This window comes from Poecile atricapillus, chromosome 26 (assembly GCF_030490865.1).
Source record: "Poecile atricapillus isolate bPoeAtr1 chromosome 26, bPoeAtr1.hap1, whole genome shotgun sequence".
Taxonomy (NCBI): domain Eukaryota; kingdom Metazoa; phylum Chordata; class Aves; order Passeriformes; family Paridae; genus Poecile; species Poecile atricapillus.
The window spans coordinates 4,738,079-4,761,740 of NC_081274.1; the positions used below are offsets into that span (position 1 = coordinate 4,738,079).

Below are 23,662 nucleotides of genomic sequence, written 5' to 3' on the forward strand. Positions count from 1 at the left end.
GATGAGAGTTGCTGTAGCACATGAGAGGAGAAACAGCATTTGTTTAACCCATGGTCTGCCAGGGAAGCACAAAACTGTGTCCCATTCCCATCCTTTCCACGTTTGGACAAGTACATGAGCTGCTTTGCTGTTTCCTTTGTTATCTGTTTTACTACTTTTCCATTGCTATCTATCTGCCAAGAGTAGTTTGAGTTACTTAACTTTTCCACAAACTCTGCCTCGATTTTCTGCTAAAAGATAATGTGATCCCATCCCATGGTGAAATGTTGTGTTCCTCATCTGAGTGGATTGGTTGGGAGGAAGGTCAGGAGCTGGAGCTGTCTGGTTGGTTATTATTTCAATGACATCCTGTTATCTAATTATGCTGTTGAAATGATAAACTGATTCTTTGGTACCTGATATGAATTCATCAGCGTTCCCAGGGTCAGGTCCATGGTGTTGCAGGATTTGTTCTGGTGATCGTTCGTCTTTTCCCCATTTTTGGGTGCTCCCTCCTGATATGCGAAATAAAAAGAGCTCTATAACTCGCAGAGTAGTTATAAGAGTAGGTATGAATTTATTCAGCGCTGAGATGCATGGGGGATATCTCCTCCGAAAAGCATGCACACCTTTTTGATTTGGTTTTCTCTTTTTATCTTTTACAGACTAGGTTTACAAGATACACCTAAAACATATTCTTTTTGTAACTCTGCTTGTCCTCACTTCATGTTACAATTAACTCCATGCCTCTTTCATTCCTCTGGCCACCTTTTGGAACTTGAAATCTGTTCTTTCCGGCTTAGGGTCTGAAGAATTTCCTTTATCTTGTGGTGCCTTTGTCTTTGCACCTTGTTTGTGTATTCTGGCTCCTTATCTTACCTTGCAGTCTGACTCTTTTCTTGTTCTTGTGGATCAGCCTGTCAGGGTATGGTTTTTGTCAAACCCCCCTTTTAGTCAAGCATTTCTTTGTGTTTATTTCCTACTTTTTAATTTCTGTTTCACTCCAGCCAGGGCTGCATCAATTGCCAGCTTTTCTCTCATTAAATCATCACATACTTGGATTCCCAACTGTCAGGAAAATTAATCCACAAACACTAGAGGTTTATGTCCAAAAAGGAGACAGAGGAGTCCTTTTTCTTTATTCGAATAAAGGGAGAGGCCATGGGGCATTCCCCTGGGGTCTCTCAAATTTTTGGAGGGCGCAGCCTCCTTTTTATCCTAATTCCCGGCCGCTTGTCCCTTCTCTCTTTCCCCATAGGCTGAGGTACTTGAGAGGTACAGGCTTCCCGGAACGCCTGATACCGGCGGTGATACCTTTCTCCCCCCCCTCTCCATGCATAATCCCTTCTTAACTTTTATGGAATTCATAGTGTTCTGTTAGTGCCCCTTTGATCTTCTACTGGAATCCATCCCATTGTTTCTGTCGTCTCTCACTGATAGTACACCTTATCAACTGACCCACAGCTTGTTTGTAAAGACAAACCCATCATTCCTCTCAGTTTGAAGGGGGAAAGGATATTTGGAGCTCACTCGAAGTATCTTTGGGGACCCCTGTTCCTTTTTCTGGGCACGGGCAGGGCAGAGCGATGTTTGGGTCTTGCAGGACTCCAAAGCTGACCTGAGATGCCCGGTACCGGCAGGGGGAGGGGAGCAGCGAAAAGGGGGGAGCCCCGGGAGTCCCGGAGCCTGAAATGGGGGCCTGGAGAGGGGGGACCCCGAGAGCCGGGAGTGAGGGGAGCCTGGAGAAGGGGCAGCCCGGAGAAGGGATGAGCCTGCACAGGGGGAAGCCCTGGGACACCAAAGTGGGGACCCCAGGGAAGGGGAACCTCAGGGAGGGATTTTTTCCTATGATGTTTTGATGTTTTCTGATGTTTTGGAGGTTTTCATGGACACAAGATACCTGATGACTTCTAGAGATGGACTTGGGCAGGAGGAACCCTGAATCCTAGGTGGTCACCCCTTGTTTTTCTCCCCAAACCAGACTTCTCATTCCCAAGCATTAGACGAATGGAGGAGGAGGAGAAGGCAGAGAGGAAGATGCTCTGGGACCCCCAGGCAGGTGAGGTGGAAGTCACTGCCCCTTTCCCCCTCTCTTCTGCTCCATCTCCCAGCCCAGGATGGCCCCCGACTGAAGGACAACCCTGCTGCAGATGCCTTCCTGCCAGGGACAGACTGGGCACAGCTCCTTCCCCTTCCCTGTGGCTTGGAGACAATTCCCATCCCTTCCTTCTCCTTCCTTCCTTCCTTCCTTCCTTCCTTCCTTCCTTCCTTCCTTCCTTCCTTCCTTCCTTCCTTCCTTCCTTCCTTCCTTCCTTCCTTCCTTCCTTCCTTCCTTCCTTCCTTCCTTCCTTCCTTCCTTCCTTCCTTCCCTCCTTCCCTCCTTCCCTCCTTCCCTCCTTCCCTCCTTCCCTCCTTCCCTCCTTCCCTCCTTCCCTCCTTCCCTCCTTCCCTCCTTCCCTCCTTCCCTCCTTCCCTCCTTCCCTCCTTCCTTCCCTCCCTCCCTCCCTCCTTCCCTCCTTCCCTCCCCTTGTTCCTTCCTCTTCTTGTTTCTCTTCCTTCTTGATCCCTTTCTTTTTCCCTTTTTTCTTACTGTCCCTTCCTCTCCTTCATCCTTCTCTACCCTCCTTCTTCTCCTTGTTCTTCCCTTCTTCCTTCCTCATTCCTTCCTCCCCTTGTCCTTCCTCCCCCAGGCACTGAGCTGCAGAGGGAGACCAGGGAGGACAAATCCCCGCAGACGAGGCCGTTTTGAGCAGCTCCAATGGGGAGGAAATGCCAAAGGGATCCCCCACAGGGAGGGGCTCCAAACCCATCCCAGGGTGCTCTGAGGAGAAAAGACCCCCCCTGTGCTTCATCCAGAGATCCAACCTGGTGGTCCATGAGCAGCTTCACGCCGGGGAGAAGCCCTACTGGTGCTTGGAATGTGGGAAGAGCTTCAGCCACACCTCCCACCTCTTCATCCGCCACCAAGTACACACGGGGAAATGGCCCTACAAGTTCTTAGAATGTGTGAAGAGCTTCAACTGCACCTCCCATCTCATCCCCCACATGCGGTAGCACACAGGGGAACGGCCCTACGAGTGTGGGTGTCAGGAAAATTAAATCCACAAACGCCAGAGGTTTATGTCCAAAAAGGAGACAGAGGAGTCCTTTTTCTTTATTCGAATAAAGGGAGAGGCCATGGGGCATTCCCCTGGGGTCTCTCAAATTCTTGGAGGGCGCAGCCTCCTTTTTATCCTAATTCCCGGCCGCTTGTCCCTTCTCTCTTTCCCCATAGGCTGAGGTACTTGAGAGGTACAGGCTTCCCGGAACGCCTGATACCGGCGGTGATACCTTCCCCCCCCCCCCCCATGCATAATCCTTTCTTAACTTTTATAGAATTCATAGTGTTCTTTTAGTGTCCCTTTGATCTTCTACTGGAATCCATCCCATTGTTTCTGTCGTCTCTCACTGATAGCTACATCTTATCAACTGACCCACAGCTTGTTTGTAAAGACAAACCTGTCATTCCTCTCAATCCCTCCTCTTTTAATTTTTGTTAATAATTGTCTTTACAAACTTTAGTTATCATTGACTTAATTTCTTGTTCTTGAGTCTTTTTTGGCTTTGCAATTATTTGCAGGGGCATCACTCTGTGCCCTTTTGTAGCCATCTCTGGGTCAGTAGGCACTGCTACTACCTGCATTCTTTTGATCACATGTTGAATGAGTTGTATGAAGCAAGGGATCATGCATGGTAAAAAGATTAGAGTTGCTACAACACATAAGAGAAAAAAAGCATTTGTTTGACCCATAGGCCACCAGGTAACTATGAAAACATGTCCCATTCCCATCCTTTCCATGTTTGGACCGGTACATGGGCTAACTTTCTTATTTCTTTTGTTATTTGTTTCACTACCTTTCCATTGTCATCTATTTGCAAACAGCAGTTTGAGTCATTAAATTTTCTACACACCCCCCCTTCTTCTGCTAATAAGTAGTCTAATACCATCCGATGTTGAAATATTGCATTTCTCATCTGAGTAGACTGGTGAGCAAGAAGGTCAAGAGCTGTAGCTGTCTGGTTGATTATTATTTCAAAGACAGCTTGCAACCTAATTATCCGATTTAGATTATAAATGGGTTCTCTGGCACCTGATATTAATTCATTTGGGTTCCAGGTAGCTGGTCCATAGTGTTGTATGATTCGTTCAGGTGGCCATTCATCTTTTCCTTACTTTTGGGTGCTCTTTCTAACTAGGGATGTATCAATGGACCGCTTTTCTCTAATTAGATCATCATATACTTTGATTCCTAACTGATTTCCTTGAACTTGTGGTAGCAGAAAGAACAATGGTCTAATATACCCCACATAACATATCCCTGACCAGTTTGGGGGTAGCCTGTGGTAAGCATTTTGGCTACAAATCCAATAATGCCCCTTTGGAGCCCAGGTCCCATTAGCGAAGGGACCTTTCCAATTTTCATCATCAACTGGTGGGTCAAAATACAGCTTGCTTCCAGGGCCTAGTGGTCCACCAACAATAGTTGCCTCACCATAAGAATCACAATATTTACATTTCCAAGCTCCTACATGAGGCTTCCACTTGCAATCACATCCCAGATCTGTTTTATTAGATCCGGACCAGAACTTACTGAAAAGGGTTCGAGTTCCATTCCGGTGTTGCCATTTCCACTGATAGTCTCGGACAACATGTGTCGGACTTGTGGAATTATCTCGGGGGCAGCTTAAAAATAAAGGGTCAAAAAACTTATCCTTCCCCACTGCTTTACAGCCTTCAAAATCTTTTTGGTAATTCTGGAAGGAACACCTTACTCAGCTACTATTAGTGAGTTTAACATGTGTTTGATTCCATCTGCCTTGATATCTGGAACAGTCATAAGGAGGGCAGTTGGGGGTCCAACAATCTAAACCCAAAGATAAAGTTCAGTCACAAGCGCTCTTTCCCACATATGTGCTCCCTGTTCTGTTTAGGCAATAAATGCCTCTTTCAGAAGAATGAAGATGCCATGGACTTCCTTCTTTGTCTCAAAATCCTGTTTCATTATGGACTTCACTCAGGGTGCTAACCCACCATTTAGGCTCGACTGGGCTGGCCACCCATGGCCAGCTTTCAGATCCCCCCGGCCCCCCGCAGACCCAACAGTTCTTAAGGTTAAAGGTTTTTGCTACTTGTTCTCCTAAAGTAAAAAAATTATTTTCCCACTTTAGACTCCAACTTAACTGAAAATATAAAGGTAAAATTATTAAGAGAAACATTCTAATAGTGTTACAATCTAATTTCTAATTTTCAATTTCACGTTGTCTTCTACACCACCTGTGGCAAGTGAAAGCACAGAAACAGTTTAGCATAAAGAAAGCAATGACAGCATGGATTGGCTCCTAGTGTCTGGAGATTTGAGAGCAGGGATGCCCATACAGACTATTTCAGCAGTCAGTCTGTGGATAGGCACTCAGGGCTTCCCCCGATGTCGACGCACCAGCTACTGCTCCAGTTCACTCCTGCGTAGTGTCAGTCGCGGCTTCCCATCCTTCTCCTCCAGCTGAGATGTCCAAATCTCTGGAGCTTTAGAGACCTTGACTCGAGTGTGATGTGTCCACCCGTGTTCAGCTGTCTTGACGGCTGTTTCTGTAGTCAGTAACACCTGGAAAGGTCCACGCCACTTTGCCACCAGGGGTGCTTCTTTCCACTCCTTAACTAGGATCCAGTCTCCTGGCTGGATATTATGCACAGCAAAGTCCAAAGGCAGGGTCTGTGTCAGCTGAGCTTCCTGTCGAAGAGATTTCACAAGAGACAGTATCCGAGCCACATACTGTTTTAGATATACATCACTTATCTCTACTCCCGCCCCAGGCTGAGAATTACAAGGATAAGGAATTCCAAACATCAATTCAAAGGGAGATAGTTGAATATCTTCCCTGGGTCTGGCTCTTATTCTTGCTAAAGCCAGTGGTAAGAGCCGCAGCCATGGCATTTTGGTTTCTATCACTAGCTTCAGAAGATGTTTTTTTTTATCTCTCCATTCATCTTTTCAACTTGGCCTGAGCTTTGGGGATGCCAGGGAGTGTGGAGGTTCCATTGTATCCCTAAAGCAGTCATTACTCCTTTAAGAATTTTTCCAGTAAAATGAGTTCCTCTATCTGAGTCTATTGCTTCTACTATCCCATATCTTGGAATTATTTGTTCCAAGAATACTTTAATAACTGACCCTGTGGTTGCTGAAACAGCAAGGAAGGCTTCTGGCCATCCTGTTAATTGACATATTATTACCAAAAGATATTTAAATTTCTTCACCCGGGGCATCTCAGTAAAATTTACTTGGCATCTTTGGAAGGGACGTACAGCCCAAGGCCTCCCCACCCTGGCCAGTTTCTTTGTAACTTTGTTATTTGTCTTAGCACAAATCAAACAACTATCAACAGCTCGTTTTGCCAGAACAAAAAGACCCACAGCAACATACATCTTGAGGAAGGTCTCTGCCATTCCTCGGGAGCCTCGGCACCTCCCCCATGAAGCTGCTTTAACAACTGCGATGTCAGAACTCTCCATCGCTCACTGTCCTTTGCAAACCAACCACCTCCTTTTCTCTCTGCCTTACTCTCCACAACTATTTCAAGGTCCTTCAGTGAAAAAGACAACCTTTCTGGCAAGGGGGCAGCCACCGGGAGCAAGGGAAACATCTCAGAAACTTCCAGCAACAATGCAGCTCCCCGCCTCTCCATCAACTAGTCCGCTTCTCCTTGCCTCCCCCGAGCACTCTGCCCGGTGCCCTCTAATGTGCATCATTGCTACTTCTTTTGGCAAATTCACCACCTCTAACAGGCAGGAGATTAAACTCTCACGAACCAACGTCCTTCCTTTGCAGGTTAATAAACTTCTTTCTTCTCACAGTTTCTTAAATGCATGTATCACTTTATATACATATTTAGAATCAGTAAAAACATTTACTGTCTTGTCTCGGTATAATTCACAGCCACTCACAAGAGCACACAGCTCTGCGTCTTCCTTCTATCACTTTTGAAGACTCATCAATAAACACGTTTTCTCTTTCAGGCCATGGAATGTCTCGCAAATCATTCCTTGCCCTAGTTTGTAGATCTATTACTTGAATACAATCATGGAATTTGCCTTGGCTCCCCTCCTCAGGGCCATTCAAACAGGAGGCTGGGTTAAAACTTTCTCTGCTTTTAAATTCTAAATTTTCCTGTTCTAATAAACAAGACTCATATTACAACAACTGAGAGCTGGTCATCTACTTAGAGGCTCTCTCAGCTAACAAAGCTTTAATCTGGTGTGAAACTTTAACAATCAGGTAACCCCCCCTTTGTCAGCTTTCGAGCCCTAGCCACCATCAGAGCTGTGGCTGCACAGTTTTGCAAACAATGGGGCCAGCCTATGGCCACCGGGTCTAACATTTTTGAAAAATAGTCAACAGGTCTTTGTGTTCCCTCATGCTCCTGAACTAAAATTTCTTTTGCATTACTTCTCTTCCTGTTCTCTTGATACAGCAAATCATGCACATACTGCAACAACTTAACTTCGGAGGGTGGAGCAAACTCTCTTAACATTTTTCTTTTGTGAAGTTTGCACAAACAGGTGACTTTGTATAAACATGATTTAGTTCAGTAGCAAGTAATGCCACTGTTTCAAGCCAATTACATTACATTTCTCTATTTTTTTTTTTAGTAACTAACCACTCTCCATCTCAATTTTTTGCATCAAGTTCATCCTAGGTGTATGGAGGTGACTAACAAATTAACTTCTATTAAGGAAACTCTAATATTTATAACATTTTATAACCTTTAACATTTAAAACTTTTATTAAGGAAAGAAACAAGATACTTTCCTTTAAAGTTTTCCCATAACTTCCACCGAGGAAGTGCATGACAAATACCCAGGCCTTCCATAGGACACTATTTTCACAAGGTTGTAGCTACAGAATTTGCTTTAAGGCTACAACAAACTACAGAGTGGTGGGCGTGTTCCCCACAAGGTATGACTTGCCGCATTGGCTTCATAATTGAAATTTGCTAATTCTGGCTTTTTACAACAAAACATACAAAAAGCAGAGGGGTGTGGTCCCCTCCAAACTGGAGCCATTCCGCACAAAACTTTATGTAGACAAATTAATTAAATCTTCAAATTAATTTACTACAATTTTTACAATTCTTTCAGAGAAAGATGTGTTCAAACTTCTGAGCACACAGAAGAAAGTACAATTCTCACAACTCTTTTGAACGATCAAAAAAATTCTTTAGACAATTTTCCCCCTCGGGGATAAAAATTAAGGTGAATCGAGAGGTCTTTGTTTTTACTAAGACACACACCTCTCCTCGATCCAGACTCACTTTAAAAGTTGACAACGGCTCTAGGTTGGTGGATATAATGAGAGCCTTTGACACTCTTAACAATCCATTTATCTTATCTTCTGGACTTTCTCGACAATCCAGCTGTTTTTGGCTTTTTTACAGACATTGCCGTTTTCAGTGTCTTACGCCCTGAAGACAGCACACTGATTTTTTTCCCAGCCGCTGTTTGGCTTGGGTCTCCCCTGCTGGGGAGAGAAAGCTTCTGCTACTTCCTTGTGCCCGATCCCGTCCTCTCTGTCCCGGGGGACCCCTTGGACCTTGCGGTTTTTCCCTCTTTGGCCTGAAAAAGGCGATCACCTTCGCCTTTCCTCCTTGTGCTCACTCTATTTACCACACACCGAATACCCGAGCCAGTTCCTGTCCTGCCACATTGTCCAAACAGCTCCTCCCCTCTCCAGTGTTCCCGGTGGGCACGGCCGGCAGCACCACAGGCGGCCGGGGTGTCCCGCAGCCTCAAAGGGCCGGCAGCTGCTGCTGCCCCTGCCCGGGGCCGGTGGGGTCAGGCACTGCCCAGTGCTGAGTCCCAGCAGCCTCACAGGCCCCCAGCCTGTGCTCCTGGTCCTGCTCCTCCACTCCTGGTTCCTGCTTCAACCACATCTCTCCACACTCTTCATTAACCAATTCTGTTCCAGCACACTAACACAATCCATCTATCTCCTGCTGCCCGTACAAACCACATTAATCCACATTCTCTTTCAATCCATCTTTTCCAGCTCTCCTCTAGACACCTTCACAGAACTCAACACAAATGAATTCTGTTTTCTAAGGTGGCCATATAAGTCCATTTGGCAACTTATACTCTGGCCATACATAATAACAATATTTCACCATCATCTCTATAGTTACTTCTGTGTGAATGCATAATCTGTCCCAAGATCTCAGCATTCTCCCCAAGGGACTCTCCGGGGGTATTGTGGGATCGTCATCCCTTTTGCCAGGACCCCTTCCCGGCTGTACCCTTGCATCCCTCCATGGGTGCCCTGTTTAGCCTGTGCTACCCTCCATGGGTGCCCTCCCAGGCTTGCTCCCCGAAGATCCCATTTTACTCACCGGTGAGGTTTTCAGTGGTCCTTCCCTGTGGACTCTTCACGGACCTCCCTGGTCCGCCACTCGTCTGTCTCCTGGACAGTCTCGGGAACCCAATCGATCGCCCGGTGCCGGCCGCCACCAAGGGGAGCTGATCACCGAAACTGGGTGAGGCGCGCCTTCAGCTCCGCTCACTGCCTGCCGCCCCGGACGGTGGAAATATCCCGGACCGAGCCCCCAAAATTGTCAGGAAAATTAAATCCACAAACGCCAGAGGTTTATGTCCAAAAAGGAGACAGAGGAGTCCTTTTTCTTTATTCGAATAAAGGGAGAGGCCATGGGGCATTCCCCTGGGGTCTCTCAAATTCTTGGAGGGCGCAGCCTCCTTTTTATCCTAATTCCCGGCCGCTTGTCCCTTCTCTCTTTCCCCATAGGCTGAGGTACTTGAGAGGTACAGGCTTCCCGGAACGCCTGATACCGGCGGTGATACCTTTCCCCCCCCCCCCATGCATAATCCCTTCTTAACTTTTATGGAATTCATAGTGTTCTGTTAGTGTCCCTTTGATCTTCTGCTGGAATCCATCCCATTGTTTCTGTCGTCTCTCACTGATAGTACACCTTATCAACTGACCCACAGCTTGTTTGTAAAGACAAACCTATCATTCCTCTCATCCCCAATTCCCTGCTGGTGCCTTTGGTCCTTTTCTTTTTGTGACAAAAAATATTCTATTAAAGGTTTACGAGTTAAAGGGTCACCTTTAAAGCTCTTCTAGTTTTTCAAAATGCAGCTTAAAGGTGAACATAAGATAACTCATACCATCATTTTGCCATCACTACGAACCACACACAAACATAAAAAGAAAAATTACAAAGCAATCAAGTGTTTTCTTTTTCTTCTGCTAAAATTAAAAAGAGATTCTCACAACATTGTCCCAAACAGAACGAACAATATAGAAGTAAAATTATTATGAAAAATTATTCTAACAGTGTAATCCTTTCACTGAAACTGTGAAAAGCAAAACCTCTTTAACAGTGTCTTTAGAGAAATAAGGTTGTTATAAATGCAAAGGCAATTTTGGGATAAAATCAAAAAGAGAAATTTATTAATAAACAACAAAGAACAAACAACGAGAAAAAAACCACAATAAAAATGGTCAGCGCAGCGCTGGGTGGACAGGGTCTACACCGGAGGTGCAGGGTTCCCAAATCCACGTCTGAGTGTTCTCAGTCTCGGGGTTTTATAGAGATTTTAAGTCCTCAGGCTAAAATTCCAAGCAGGCTCCATTCACCAAGTGTCCTTGATTGTCCGGTGAATGGATTTCCTGGCATGGAAAAATAGACCTAACCAGTGTCCGGACAGAGTCTCCTCATATGTAAAGAGACTCTGTATGTATTTCAATTTGGGTTATCAAGGCAGAAGTGGTGTGATCCGGGATTGGTGCCGATGGGTATCTCGGCAGAGTCTTTCCTTTTGTTTCCTTTGATTGCATCTCCAACACTGGTCTGACAGGTGGGGCGTTCAGGTCTAGCGACGACTACGTTTTCCGAGGCTTGTCTTTTGTCGACCTTGATTGTTTCCCAACAGAGATCTGCAGGGACGTTGGTCAGGTCCGGAGATGGGTGTCTCCTCCGAGCTAGTTCTTTTGTATTCCTGATGGCCCTGGTCCTGTCTATTTTCTGAGCTAATGTTCGTTATCTGGGTGTTGGCTGCAATCCGTTGCCTTTTGGAGGAAACTCCCGGCCAGACTTGGAGAAAGGGTTTTTGTACATTTTTGGATTTTATATTATTTTAACACATATATATCTTATTAATACTTTTACGAATTTTTATTTACAGATTAATTTATTACAAGGTGTTACTTGATTCTGGTCAGGATGTGCAACAGGAATAATTTCATGCACACTTAGGCTGGGTGTGCAGAGAAAATGATTCCATGACACATGAGTTTGACTAGATTTTTCCTAAATTTATACAGTCTGACCCCCTAGAAATCCATTGGTTTAATGTTCATTGGTTTGAAGGTGTGGAGTTGTTAGGATTTGGTTTCCTGTTGCACCCGGATTTCTGTGCCTGTGATGTGAATTAGGTGGGCACTCCTAGATTTCCTGCTCAGCCTTTTCCAGAGCAGGTGTCTCCAGCTGTGCCTGGGGCAGTGTCTGGGGTGGATGTTGGTTGATGTTTGCTGCTGGGTGTTGATGTTTTGTTGATGGTCGTTACCTTGGTGGGAATATTTTGGGCTATTCCCAGTCTGTTGAGATGTTAAACACATCTCTGCTGAGTGGTGGAACATCCCTTAAAAGACAACTTTAAATTTCCTTTCCCCAAGGCAAATGCAAACCATGTCCCTTTAGAGAAATAAGATTTGAAGCCATTTTAAAGTTGGTCTATTTTGGCAGCAGCTAATCCCAGGCAGGGCAGAGTGTGAGTGGAATTGAGAGGCAGAGTGGAATTGTCCCGGTGCCTTCCCCAGCAGCTGTGGCGAGGGCAGGCACAGAAAGGGCTGAAGCTGCAAGAGTGAGAGCAAGGATTGTCCCGCAGTGGCTGGAGATGGCAAAGGAGGGTGGCCAGGCCGAGGATTTGAGCAGAGGATCTGTGGGCAGGCCCAGGGGCTTCCCCCGCTGGGGAGCCCTGGCTGCTGCTGCGTTGCCTTCAGTGCAGGCTCAGGGGTGGCCTGTTTAATATTCCCTTCCAATTCAGATTTCTGAGTCTGGAAGAGCCATGGCTGGGGCATCAATCATTTTATTTTTTTCATTTTGTTAAGTTTTGTTCTCTTTCTTATTTCCACCTCAAAACATTGAGGCTATCTGGGGCTAAAAAATTCATGCAATATTCTGGGTGGAAAAGAGAATCCTCGATCCAGCTCCTACAATTCCCTATTAATCCTAAGAATTGCTGCAGCTCCATTTTAGTCCTGGGTAACATTATTTCTGAGATTCCCTGGACCCTCTCTGAATCAATACACCACAAGCCTTCAGTCAAAATAGGTCTCAAATATTTAAACATTTTCTCTACCATTTGCTCTTTCTTTTTTTTTCAGACACTCAAAGCTGTTTTTTTTCCTGAAAATGAAACCATTTCACAGAGGCTTCCTCTACCTCTTCTCCTTGTTTTTCTGACTGGATCAAGTCATCCACATCCTGCATTAAGCCAGTCCCTGGGCTGAGGTCAATTCCTTTGATATTTCCTGCAAGGCTTGCCCCAGTCAGGCTGGTGCTTCCGTGCATCCCTGCAGAAGGACCGTCCATGTCTTGAGCATTTTCCCTTCTACCTCTTGTTGCCAGCCCAAGGCAGAATTGTGTTTGCATCCTCTGGAAGTGGGCAGATCCCCAGAAAGCATCTTTTGCATCAAGTTCTGAATGGCAGCAGTGTGAGGAGGGCACCTGGTTCAGGATGGTGTAAGGATCTGAGAGTGTGGGGTGCCTCAGTTTCATCATCTCATTTCTTCTTCTTGGGTCCTGCAGCATTGTGTGGATTCCATTGGATTTCTTGTTTGGCAGGATAGGAGCATTCTAGGGAGCCATCCCTGGCTCCCCAAGCCGTGCCTTGAGCAGGGCTCACAGACAGGCTGTGAGCCCTTCCTTCCCTCCCTTGGAACAGGGGATTGCTTTTCGACACCTCTTGTCCTGGTTGCTTGAGGGAAATTTGGAGAGGCTCCATATCTAATTTTGCCAATTTCCCTGGGGCTGCCCACACTTGTGGGTTCACTTGAGCCTAGGCTTTGCCAGACATTTGACCCAGAGGTACAACAGAACCAGCCTCTGTATCACCTTTTGCAACATTAATTTGCATTCCCAGTGTAGCCATCAAATCCCTTCCCAGTAAATTACAATCACAATTGTGAGCAAATAAAAATTCCTGCATTTCACACCCATCCCCCACATTGGTTAATAGTGGCTGAATAAAACACTTCCACTCATCTTTCCCACTTAGTCCCTTAATTATTTAAATATTCCCTAACACCTTTGGGTGTAAGATTCCGAGTGGATGGAGAGGCCCCTGTGTCCATCAGGAAAGGTCTCCTCTGGATCCAGAGCCACCCTGGATGTTCCCAAGGGCTGCAGTGTGGTGGGTCCCTGGTGGAATGGGAGCTGTGAGAGCGCTAAGAATCCGTGTCCATCAAGGGCTGGACTTGCTGGTGCTGAGGGTGCTCCTGTCTGTGCTTGCAGTGTCCTTGTGCCCTGCAGCTGGAAGGCTGATTCCTTGCCAGGGGCTGTTTGGGTGGGCTGTCCCCTGGTCAGGAGGGCAATGCCTGTGCCAGGTGCTTGTGGCCGAGGGTGTCCCCTGGGTGCTGGGGCCCCCTTGGGCCCTGGGCTTGATCCCTCAGGGGCTGTAGGAAGTGTGCCATGGCCTTTGCCTTCAGCTTGGCCTTTTGCTCATCCCTTGCTGCATTCAGCTGCTGAGCCTTTGGGAGCAAGTGCTGCAGGGGCTTCTTGTGGCCCTGCTGCAGCCCCCCTCAGTGCCTGTGGGTGCTCATCGTGTGGCAGCTGCTGAGCTTTCTGCAAAATCCTTCCTTTCTCCAGGGACCCAGCACAAAATGCTTTCAAGATCATCTGGATCCTTGCAGGTCTAATCCCCATTTGTGAGCTGTTCCTTCCTGGTGCTGGCTGTGCTGAGGCTCCCCTCCCCAGCCCGTATCCCAGAGCCGGTCCCTGTCCTGCCGCAGTGTCCAAAGGCGGCCCCCCCGGCGGGCAGGGCCGGCAGCTCCACGGGGCCGGGCAGCGGCCGGGGCGTCCCGCAGCCTCCTGGGGGCCGGGGGCCACTGCCGGCCCTGCCCGGGGGGTGCTGGGGTCAGGCAGCGCCCGGCGCTGAGCCCCGGCTGCCCCACAGCCCCGGCCCGGCCCCACAGCTCCCCACAGGCCCCCAGCCCGTGCTCCCGGTGCCGCAGCTCTGCGCCCGCTCCTGCCGCTCCCAGCTCAGAGAAACCCCCTGAAATCCTGACCTCCTTGTTTTCCTGTCCTGGAAAACTGGGATACAAAGGATCTGAGTCTGCTGGCAAATTCTGAGGATAAGACCCTTCTGAAAAACATCCCAGTCCACAGTATTTTTTTATTCCTCCTCTTTTCCATCGTCTTTTTTCTTACCTCATAGATTCCTCCTCCTGCTTCTTGCCTTAAGCACATTCCTGCACACTCCCCTTCAGCCAATCCCTTCCCAGCACACCAACACCATCCATCCCCTGTTGTCTAAATCCCTTCTGGACTTCCCTTCTTGCTGCCCTGGGTGTCCATGTCCTTAATTCCCTCTGGGAGAATGTGCAAACGACCTCCACATGCTCTCAAGGGACCCTTCAGAGATATTTTGGGATCCTCATCTCTTTTGCTGGGACCCCATTGTGGCTTTCCCTTTTGTCCCCTCCCTGGGTGCCCTGCCATGTTTACTCCCCGAAGATCCCACTGTAGTCACTGCTGAGATTTTCAGGGCTCTCTCCCTGCCGACTCTTGAGAGCCCCCGTGATCTGTCCCTTGTCTGTCTCCTGCTCACTCTCGGGTACCCAATCAATCCCTGGTGCCGCCGCCAGCCGAGGGAGCCGATCCCCCAAACTGGGTGAGGCACCTTCAGCTGCACTCAGTGCCCGCCGGCCCGGACGGTGGAAGGAATTGCGGAGGAGCCCCAAGGTGTGTGGAAAAATTGACATCCCCAGAGGTTTCTGTCCACAAGGAAGACAGAGGAGTCCTGTAAATGTAATTTCATTCATAAAAAAGGCTGAGGCCATGGGACATTTCTAATGAGATTTCTCCAATTGTTGGCAGACACAGCCTCCTTTTCATCCTAATTTTCTTGGCCACATCTCCCTCTCCCTTTCCCCATTGGCTGAAGTCCTGGAGAGGTACAGACTTCCCAATGCACCTCCTACATACCCCCTTAATATGCACCCCACTTTTGTATAGCTAACGATATTGATGGCTGTGTTAAGTCTTTGTTGTTCTTCTGGAAGTTGATGAATTTAGCAGGACCTTGGCTGAGCAGCAGTGTCTGTCATCAATTAATAACATTTTCTGCAGCTGATGGGTTCTCCTGTCACTTCCTTATGTCCACGTCCCTGGCCCTATGTCCAGTGAGGTTCAGAGGATCAGTTTGTAAAGAGCCTTTGTTGTTGTTCCTTTGCTGGGGTTCCCCCGTTTTGGGGCCATCCCCCCTGGAGCAGGGTGTCCCCCCTTGGTGCAGGCGCAGGGCTCAGGCAGGGCTGAGGCAATCAGAGCGCGCGGCGCTGATGACTCATCAGTGTCCAGGCAGAGCCGCAGCTGCCAGCGTTCCCCAGCTGGAGCCCAGCTGCGCCCCTCCCCCCCGGGCCTTGGCGCCCCCCTTGAGGGGAATTTGGGGAGGTGGGAGGGGGGAGCGCCAAGGCCGGGCCCCCCCGCGCTGTGGTGGCGGGAGCGGCTGCAGTGGGGAGCGAGTGCGGGCGGAAGCGGCCGAGAGCCCAGCGCTGCCCCAGGCCGAGCTGGCCCAGCTCCATCCGTGCCCCTGCGGTGGGATGCTGTGGGACTGGGGGGGAAGAGGGAGGCGGCAGTGGGTGCTGGGCCTGGGGGCAGGAGGAGAAGGGAAGGAGAAGAAGGGCTGAAGACCAAAATTCTCAAAGGATGCACGTGGGAGGACAAGGTGGGACTGTGCAGGAGAAGGAGAAATAGTAGGAGGAAGAGGAGTGTGAGGAAGAGTAGGGCTACAGGAGGAGGAGGAGGAGCAGGAAGAGGAAGCAGGACAAGGTTCCTCCCTCCCTGTATGTGCAGTCCCAGGAGTGTTGCCCTGGAGGTGACTGGGGAGGAGATCCACGATTTTGATGGGGCTGAATCTTGGTGTTTCTGAACTTCATTGAGCTAAATATTGGTGCTTTGTTTTTTTGCAGGGGCTGAATCTTTCTGTTCTGGAGGGGGTTTTGCCTGGATTTGGTGTTTGGGTAGTTTTTCATCATTGTTTTGATGTCTGGGCTGAATCTTGGTCCTTTGCTTTGTTACAGACACAAGATGCCCAATGAATATCTGAGATGAACTTGGGCAAGGAGGAACCCTCAGTCCAAGGCTCTCTCCTCTCCTTTTCCACCTAACCAGGAATTTTCATTCCCAAACTGTGTCCAGATGGAAGACGAAGAGGAAAAGCCCCAGAGATCCCGCACAAGGAGGGGCTGCAAACCCAGTCCAGGGAGCTGCGAAGAGGAAAGATCCCCCCAGTGCCAGGAACACGGCCAGAGATCCAACCGGAGCTCAGAGCTGGGGAAGAAGCCCCACAAGTGCTTGGAATGTGGGAAGGGTTTCAGGTACAGCTCTGAGCTGCTCCGGCACCAGGTGACCCACACTAGGGAAAAGCCCTACGCGTGTGGGGAGTGTGGGAAGAGCTTCAGCCACAGCTCCAGTCTGTGCAAACACCAGAGGATCCACACTGGGGTAAAGCCCTATGAGTGTGGGAAATGTGGGAAGAGCTTCAGAGATATCTCTGAACTGATGAGACACCAGGTGATCCACACAGGGGAACGGCCCTACACCTGCTTGGAATGTGGGAAGAGCTTCAGGCGGAGCTCCACCCTGAGAGCACACCAGCTCATCCACACTGGGGAGAGGCCCTACGAGTGTCCCCAGTGTGGGCAGAGGTTTCAGCGCAGCTCCCATGTCCTCGTACATGAGCGGATTCACACAGAGGAGAGGCCCTTCCGCTGCCCCGACTGCGGGAAGGGCTTCAACCGCAACTCCCACCTCACCGTCCACCGGCGCATCCACAGTGGGGAGAGGCCCTACGAGTGTCCCCAGTGTGGGAAGAGCTTCTCACAGAGCTCAGCCTTGACCCAACACCAACGGAGGCACCAGTAAGGGAAGCCCTGCGAGTGCCCCGAGTGCGGGAAGAGCTTCGTGCGCTGCTCCAGCTCCATCCCCCATGGGAGGATCGGCGTTGGATGATCCCCAGTGACCCCCGTTGGGCAGAGCCCTGGTGATCCGTGCTCCTGGTGATCCGTGTTGGGAAGACACCTGGCTGGGAGGCTCCACATCTTCCTGGCTCCCTGTGGGCACCTGGATGAAATCAGGGGAATGAAAATCCAACAGGATACAGACCGACAGTGGGAAGTGTTGACTTTAAATCCTTGAGAACCTTTTGCCTCAGGAGCTGTGTGGGCAGAGAAAAGGGGGTGACACTGGACATGGGGAGCCCGAAGGGAGCACACACGCTCTATGGGGGGGAGGACACCACCCCCGGGCCCCCCAAGTCACCTTCCTGCACAGGCAGTAGCCGAGCCCCAGTGTTGCAGTGCATTGTTGTTTATTATATTTGATTCAATTACATTCTTTATTGTTAAGTTGTACCCCCCCCAAACATGTTAATACTTTGGTCCCAATCATGTCCTCCTACCCCAGCTGCCAAGCCACCCTGATACCTGCCCCTTGTTACCGAATGTTCCCTGTTCCCCCTCCCATGAAGTTGTCAATCCTCCCCTATGTCAACACCTGCCTGGACCGCCCCCTTTGGAATTCCCCTATTCCTCAGAGCCCCATTAGCCCATGTGCCCCACTCTCCTCTCCTTGTGTTCTCCATTGGTTTATGTATTATGTAACCCCGCCTTGTGCTCCTCCCCTAAGTCTTCCCTATTGGTTTATTATTTGTACACTCCCCTTGCTCCTCCCCCACACATAAGTTGCTGTACCCCTGTTATCTTTTGTCTTTCTTCCCTGGAACCTTCAAGAGAATAAATTCCTCTTGGAAACCACATGGAAGACCTCTCCCTTGTCCTTGCTCCTGCCCTCGATGCTGGGCAGCCACTGCCATAGAGCATAAGCCCTAAGCTGCCCTGCTTTCCAGGAGCAGCCCACTCTTGGCTGGGTGCCGGGGGCTGGCTGGGGAAAAATCCGGCTCCGCGTCACCCCACTGCCAGGAAAACGAAGCCCAATATGGAAACTCCAATCCCCGTCAGCCTCTTGCTGTGGGCAGCGTTTGATGGCATCCCAGGAGGGTCTGCAGGGGTCAGGACCCCCAAAACCTCTCACAGACACCCCAAGCCCCTCCAAGCACTCTCCCAGTCCCTCCCAGCCCACCCAGGACCCTCTGAAACCTCCTTCGCAGTCACTAATTTTAAAAAATGAGGTATTTTAGAAAAACTGGAGACGTTAGCTAGAGATAGGCCTTGCTGGAATTAGTTAGAGTTAATGATTAAGTGAGAAGCAGGATTTGAGATAATGAATCTCAGACTTAGGTAAAAAATTGCTTTTCATTGTATGTTTGTTTAGATGTGCTTATAATGAGAAAAGAGAAACTGATAAACGGGTTCAGGAAGATCACAGACCTTACATCTGGAAACCCATTTAGAAGTCTCAAGGAAGGAAATTGGAATTGTACCAAATGTCATTTGTAGTGTCAACCATTGTAAAGGTAGAGAGGTGAGAGTGAGGAAGAGCGGTTTTCCTTCATCTCTTGATGACCCCTACATGCCAAAATGACCCCCTCCTCAAATTAGGGAGCCCACCATGCAGCCATAGTGACATTTTAAACTGATTACTGTGCATTTTAATCCAAAGTGGGGAATGGGAAGTGTTTAGCATTATGCATATCTATTAATATTAATATGTATTAGTATTTTGGAAATTCAAGACTTTTGTAAATAAATAGACACTGGAATCTTTTGTCAACTTGCAGTGCGTATTAAGGGGATGACTCCTGCACTCGCCCAGTGCTGTGATTAAACATCCACTTTGTAACTTTAAACTGTTGGAGAGGTTTTTTTGTCCATTAACAGATTGATATTGATACTGGATCAATATCACTGTTTTGGTAAATCACTGCCAGTCTCCTCCCAGCTTCCCCAGGACCCACCAGAGCCCCTCCTGTTCCTCTCAGGATCCCACAGCCCCCTCCCAATTTCCCCCCACTGTCCCAGGACCCCCAAACCCTCTCCCAGTCCCTTCCCAGCCCCACCAGGACTCATCAAGGCTCTTCCCAGTCTCTTCCCAGCACAACCAACCTCATCCCAATCCCTGCTTTCCAATGCCCAATCTCCTTCCAGCTCCTCCAGGCTCACTCAAATCCCTCCCAGTGACACCCAGCACCCCCAAACTCCCTCCCAGGGTCCACCAGGACCCCCAGAACCTCATCCCACCCTCCCCAACATCCTTCAAACCCCTTCCCAGCCATCCTAAGCACCTCAGTGCTTCCCCAGTTTAAACCAGTCTATCTCAAACTCCCTCCCAGTTCCTCCCAGCACACCCCAATCCCCCTCTGGCCCCCCCCAGTGCCTCCCCCGCTGCCCCCGGCGCTGTGGGGGCCGGGCCGTGCCCCAGTGCCGGCTCAGGGGGTGCTCCAGGCTGACGTGCTCCACCTGGCCGCTGGAGCTGAGCCCGCATTGCCGGGGGCGGTTTCCAGCAGCACCAGGAGCTGCTGGCTCCAGTCCCCGCTGGGGAGCACGGCAGTGGCCAGCACGTGGCCCGAGAGCTGCTGCTGGCCCTGGGAGCAGCTCAGCTGGATGTGGGCAGGGGAGAAATCCATCAGGGAGCAGAGCAGGCGGCCGGGGCCGGGCTGGGAGCTCGAGGGCACCAGCGAGATGGACACGCTGGGAGCACTGGGATCAGCGGGGACAGATGGGGATGAGCTTGGGAGGAAACTGGGAGAGATGGGAGAGGAGTGGTGTGGCGTCGGGTGTGACCGGGAACCGGATAGCAGGGACTGGGGTGGCGCTGAAATAGATGAGAGTGGATACTGGGACACTGGATGAGGGCGTAGATGGCTGGGAGTGGAAGGAGGAATTAATTCGAAATGGACTGGGAGTGGGCTAAAAGGAGTGGGAGGGACTCTGGGGCCTCTGGGCCGGACCGTGGTGGCACTGGGCGGGACTGTGGTGGCACTGGGCGGGACTGTGGTGGCACTGGGCGGGACTGTGGTGGCACTGGGAGGGACTGTGGTGGCACTGGGAGGGACTGGGAATGAAGTGCGCGGCACTGGGAGGCCGAGTCCAGCGCGGGGCTCTCGGCTCTGTGGATCTGCCCGGCAACTGATGAGTCATCAGAGAGACGCGCTCTGATTGGCTGAAAGGCGGCAGATCCACGGAGGGGAGAGATGGACAAGAGGAGGCACTTGGTGAGACTGGGATGGACTGGGAAGAGCTGGGATAGACTGGGAGAACCACGGGAGCCATTGGGAGGGACAAGGATCCCCGGGGATGGGAACAAGGAAGGCTGAGTGCTCTGGGGTGCTTCCCCTTCAGCTCCCTTTCAACACTCAGCAGTCACTAACATATGCATTTCTTTCATATTCAAGCTGCATTTAAACTTCTCTTTTTCTCTGTTCTCCACGTTTTTGGTTTTTTCCTCTTTATCTCCTTTAATCCCGTCAGCACCAGTAGGATGGGGATGGAGTCTTGGGGTGGGTGTGGGATGAACTGAGGATCCAGCAGAGAAGGGCAAGGCAGAGGGGAGAGGACTCAGCCAACCCTTCTCCTGCTCTCTCCTCCCCCAGGGTGCAGCTAAAGCAAGTCAGACTGGAAAGGATCCCACAAATGCTGTGTTCTCCTCCCTCTGAGCTTGGCTGGGGATCCTCAGCTTCAGCCTGGTGCAGTGGCTGAGATTGGCTAATTTGAGTTTTTTGGCTAAAGCACTACATTGAAGAGGTTTATTATTACTTAATCACCTTTCACCTTTGCCAAGTTCTGCTGCACTGTGTCTGCTTTTCACCCAATACACTGCTAGCTCACGTACACATATGTGCTTCTTATGATAATACTTAGATTCATAGCTTACTCTATAAAATCACACAATTACAGTTGAAAGCTCTCCACCATCTCACTCAATGCAGTTTCTTATTTACTTATGGCATATTCTTACTTGCAGCTATAGGAACATAAGCTTATGAATTCTTGACTCAGTGTCTGTGAACTTTTAGCATTGCATGAACCCAAGCTCCTTCCAAGGCTGTAAATCAAACCCTTCAGTATCTGTGGAAGTTTCTGTCTTTCCATTTCCCACAGCCCACCAAAGCATTTGTGACACTTTGTGACAGAGGAGATCCTCCCAGGCAATTTTGTGTTTGCTGTAGGGAAGCTCAGGTTGCTCTGCATAAATTCCCAGAGCACCGCAGAGCACTGGCTTTGTGATGTCAGGGCATGGATGCCACATTGTTGTGGTGACATCCCAAGGTTGCCTTGGTGCATGGAAGGCCTCAGTGTCAGAGCAGCTCTTGGGCTTGCTCAGTGCAGGAGCATCCTCCTGCTTGAGGCGTTTGTCAGTGGGCAGCTGCACACTGACAGGAGCCTTGTTTGTTCTTGAGTTGAGCACAGTCTGCAAACTGGCACAGCAGTGCTACAATGATTGAGCAGCTCGCTGCTGCCGTTTGCACCCTTTATGGCATTGGCTATTCCGGCTATTACCTGACCAACCTGGCACGTAAGTAGAGGTTTTCCCTGGCTGGAACCTGAGCTGGCTTTTGTAGGTCTCCCTGCTCTTTCTTAGTGACCGGGTTGCTATTGAAACAGAAAGACCATGAGGATGCCACTGGTTTGGTAAAGCTCCTGTCAACACCTTCAGCAAAACACGGGGTGTCTGTAGCCAGGGGGCTGCGGGCAGCATTTGCAGGGGTTCTGTTCCCTCCACGGGAGAGCCTGTGGCAGCAGAGTCTGTCATTTCCTCACTTTGCTGGCTCAGTGTCTTGGGGTGACTTTACTTTTAAGACAGCTCTGAGAGCTCGGGAAGTTGAAACTGCTGGAGGCTGATGGGAGTTTTTTCTCCTGACTAATTACTGGCCATGTGTGAGAATTGGCAGCGGTTTGAACTATTGAGAAGTGAGATCAACCTGTGAACTCCACCTTAAGATGTAAGGCCGGGAATTTCTTGCTCTCTTTGGTTTCTGGCTCCTGACGAGGTCACAGGGCTCTGTCTCGGCCTCCTCCCCCGCTCCAGGCCGGACAAGGCCGCAGAGGGCGGGGTGGGGGGAGAAAGGGAGCCGGCCGGCCTGACTTGGTTTGCAGTTTCTGCCACTGAACTGAAACCTGACACCATCAACATCTGCAGCTTTAGCAAGATTTTAACTCTTTTACTACCTGGATGAGACTTGCAGATTAATCCTTTGTTTCCAGAGAGAGAGAGAGAGGGAGTGATCAACCATCAAGCCATCAAAGAGAGTGAAGAAAACAATTAAATTTAGAGGGGGAAGAGAAATAAGGAGATGCTTTAATAAGCTGAAATATTTTTCTGTTAAAGCTATGGAGATGGACAGTAGTGTTCTGAAAAAAACTCCTTTAATTCATGACAGAGTATATTGGGAGAAATGAAGTGTTTCAAAGTGTGGATTTTGAGCAAATGATGAAGTAGTTGTGACACTGTGAGATGCTGGAACAGAGGGGGAGAAGTAATAGTTGAAGATTTTTGGCTTTTAAGAAGCAAAAAGAGAAAACTTCTGTTTCCAGGGGGGCTCACAAAAACAGATAAAGAGAACTTTTGCCTTTGAATAACTCATTCATAAAGATGACATCCCTAGACTCATGACCCATAACACACCTCAGAGTGATGTGAAATGGGAGGAGACAACTGATGGCAGATTTCCGGGCAGCTGGCATCAGAGAAATAGAAAGCTATGAAGAAAAATAGTTTTCTTGTGAAAAACTCCATAGATAGCAGAAGAAGACTTCTGTTTCTCTACAAAGACTGACGAAAAGACTCTAGCAGGAATTGGGACTGTTGTAAACACCAAAGTTCCAAAGTTTTTTGTCTCTATGTTGTCATGTAAACAAAGGAATGGTTGAGTAGTGGGGGAGAAAAGGATTGTTCTGGAAATTTTATTCTGGTTTCTTATTCTTGTGGTTTTTATTAATAAACTTTCTTTATTCCATTTAAGTTTGAAGCCTGTTTTGCTCTTGTTCTAATCCATATCTCACAGCAAGAAATAAGTACGTTTTCTAGTGATTTTTTAGTTGCTGCTTTAAACCACAACAGTCAAGCAGGACACCTTTGAAAATGTAGACTGGGAGATCTTCTCAGATGCTGTTCTAAATAGGCCACGGTTCTCTCCAGTTTTCTCAAATAATTTGGTTCATTTTCCTTGCCCACTGCAGGTCATCTGAGCCGTGTGTTCAGAGGTGCCGATCCTGAGGTGAGTCAGAAAGGAACATTTGATGTTCCTGGTGTTTCAGAATTGTGCAGGGAACTGTGAGCTTGGCCTGTGGCAGTGGAGCGCAGAGGGCCAGCTGGGTGGGCTGAAAGAAGATCCATTTCCATGTTTACAACAGCAATAGCAAAGGCATTGTTGGCTATTTCCTAATTTTCCATTACAGAGCTTTAAAAGAACTCAAAGCTCAGATTTTCAGAGAGAACGTTGCTTGCTGATAGTAGCCAG

The 23,662-nt window shown here is 49.0% G+C and overlaps 1 protein-coding gene across 1 annotated transcript in view; it reads left to right on the forward strand.

Annotated features, from left to right (window-relative positions):
- The window catches only part of LOC131588455 (zinc finger protein 729-like), a gene marked incomplete at its 5' end in the record, with an annotated part of 206,536 nt that extends 202,912 nt beyond the window's left edge, over positions 1-3,624 (forward strand). Inside the window, 2 exon segments of the mRNA XM_058857328.1 lie at positions 2,916-3,058; positions 3,599-3,624. Of these exon segments, the coding sequence (XP_058713311.1) occupies positions 2,916-3,058; positions 3,599-3,624 (169 nt within the window).
- Between the last annotated feature and the right edge of the window lie 20,038 nt (positions 3,625-23,662).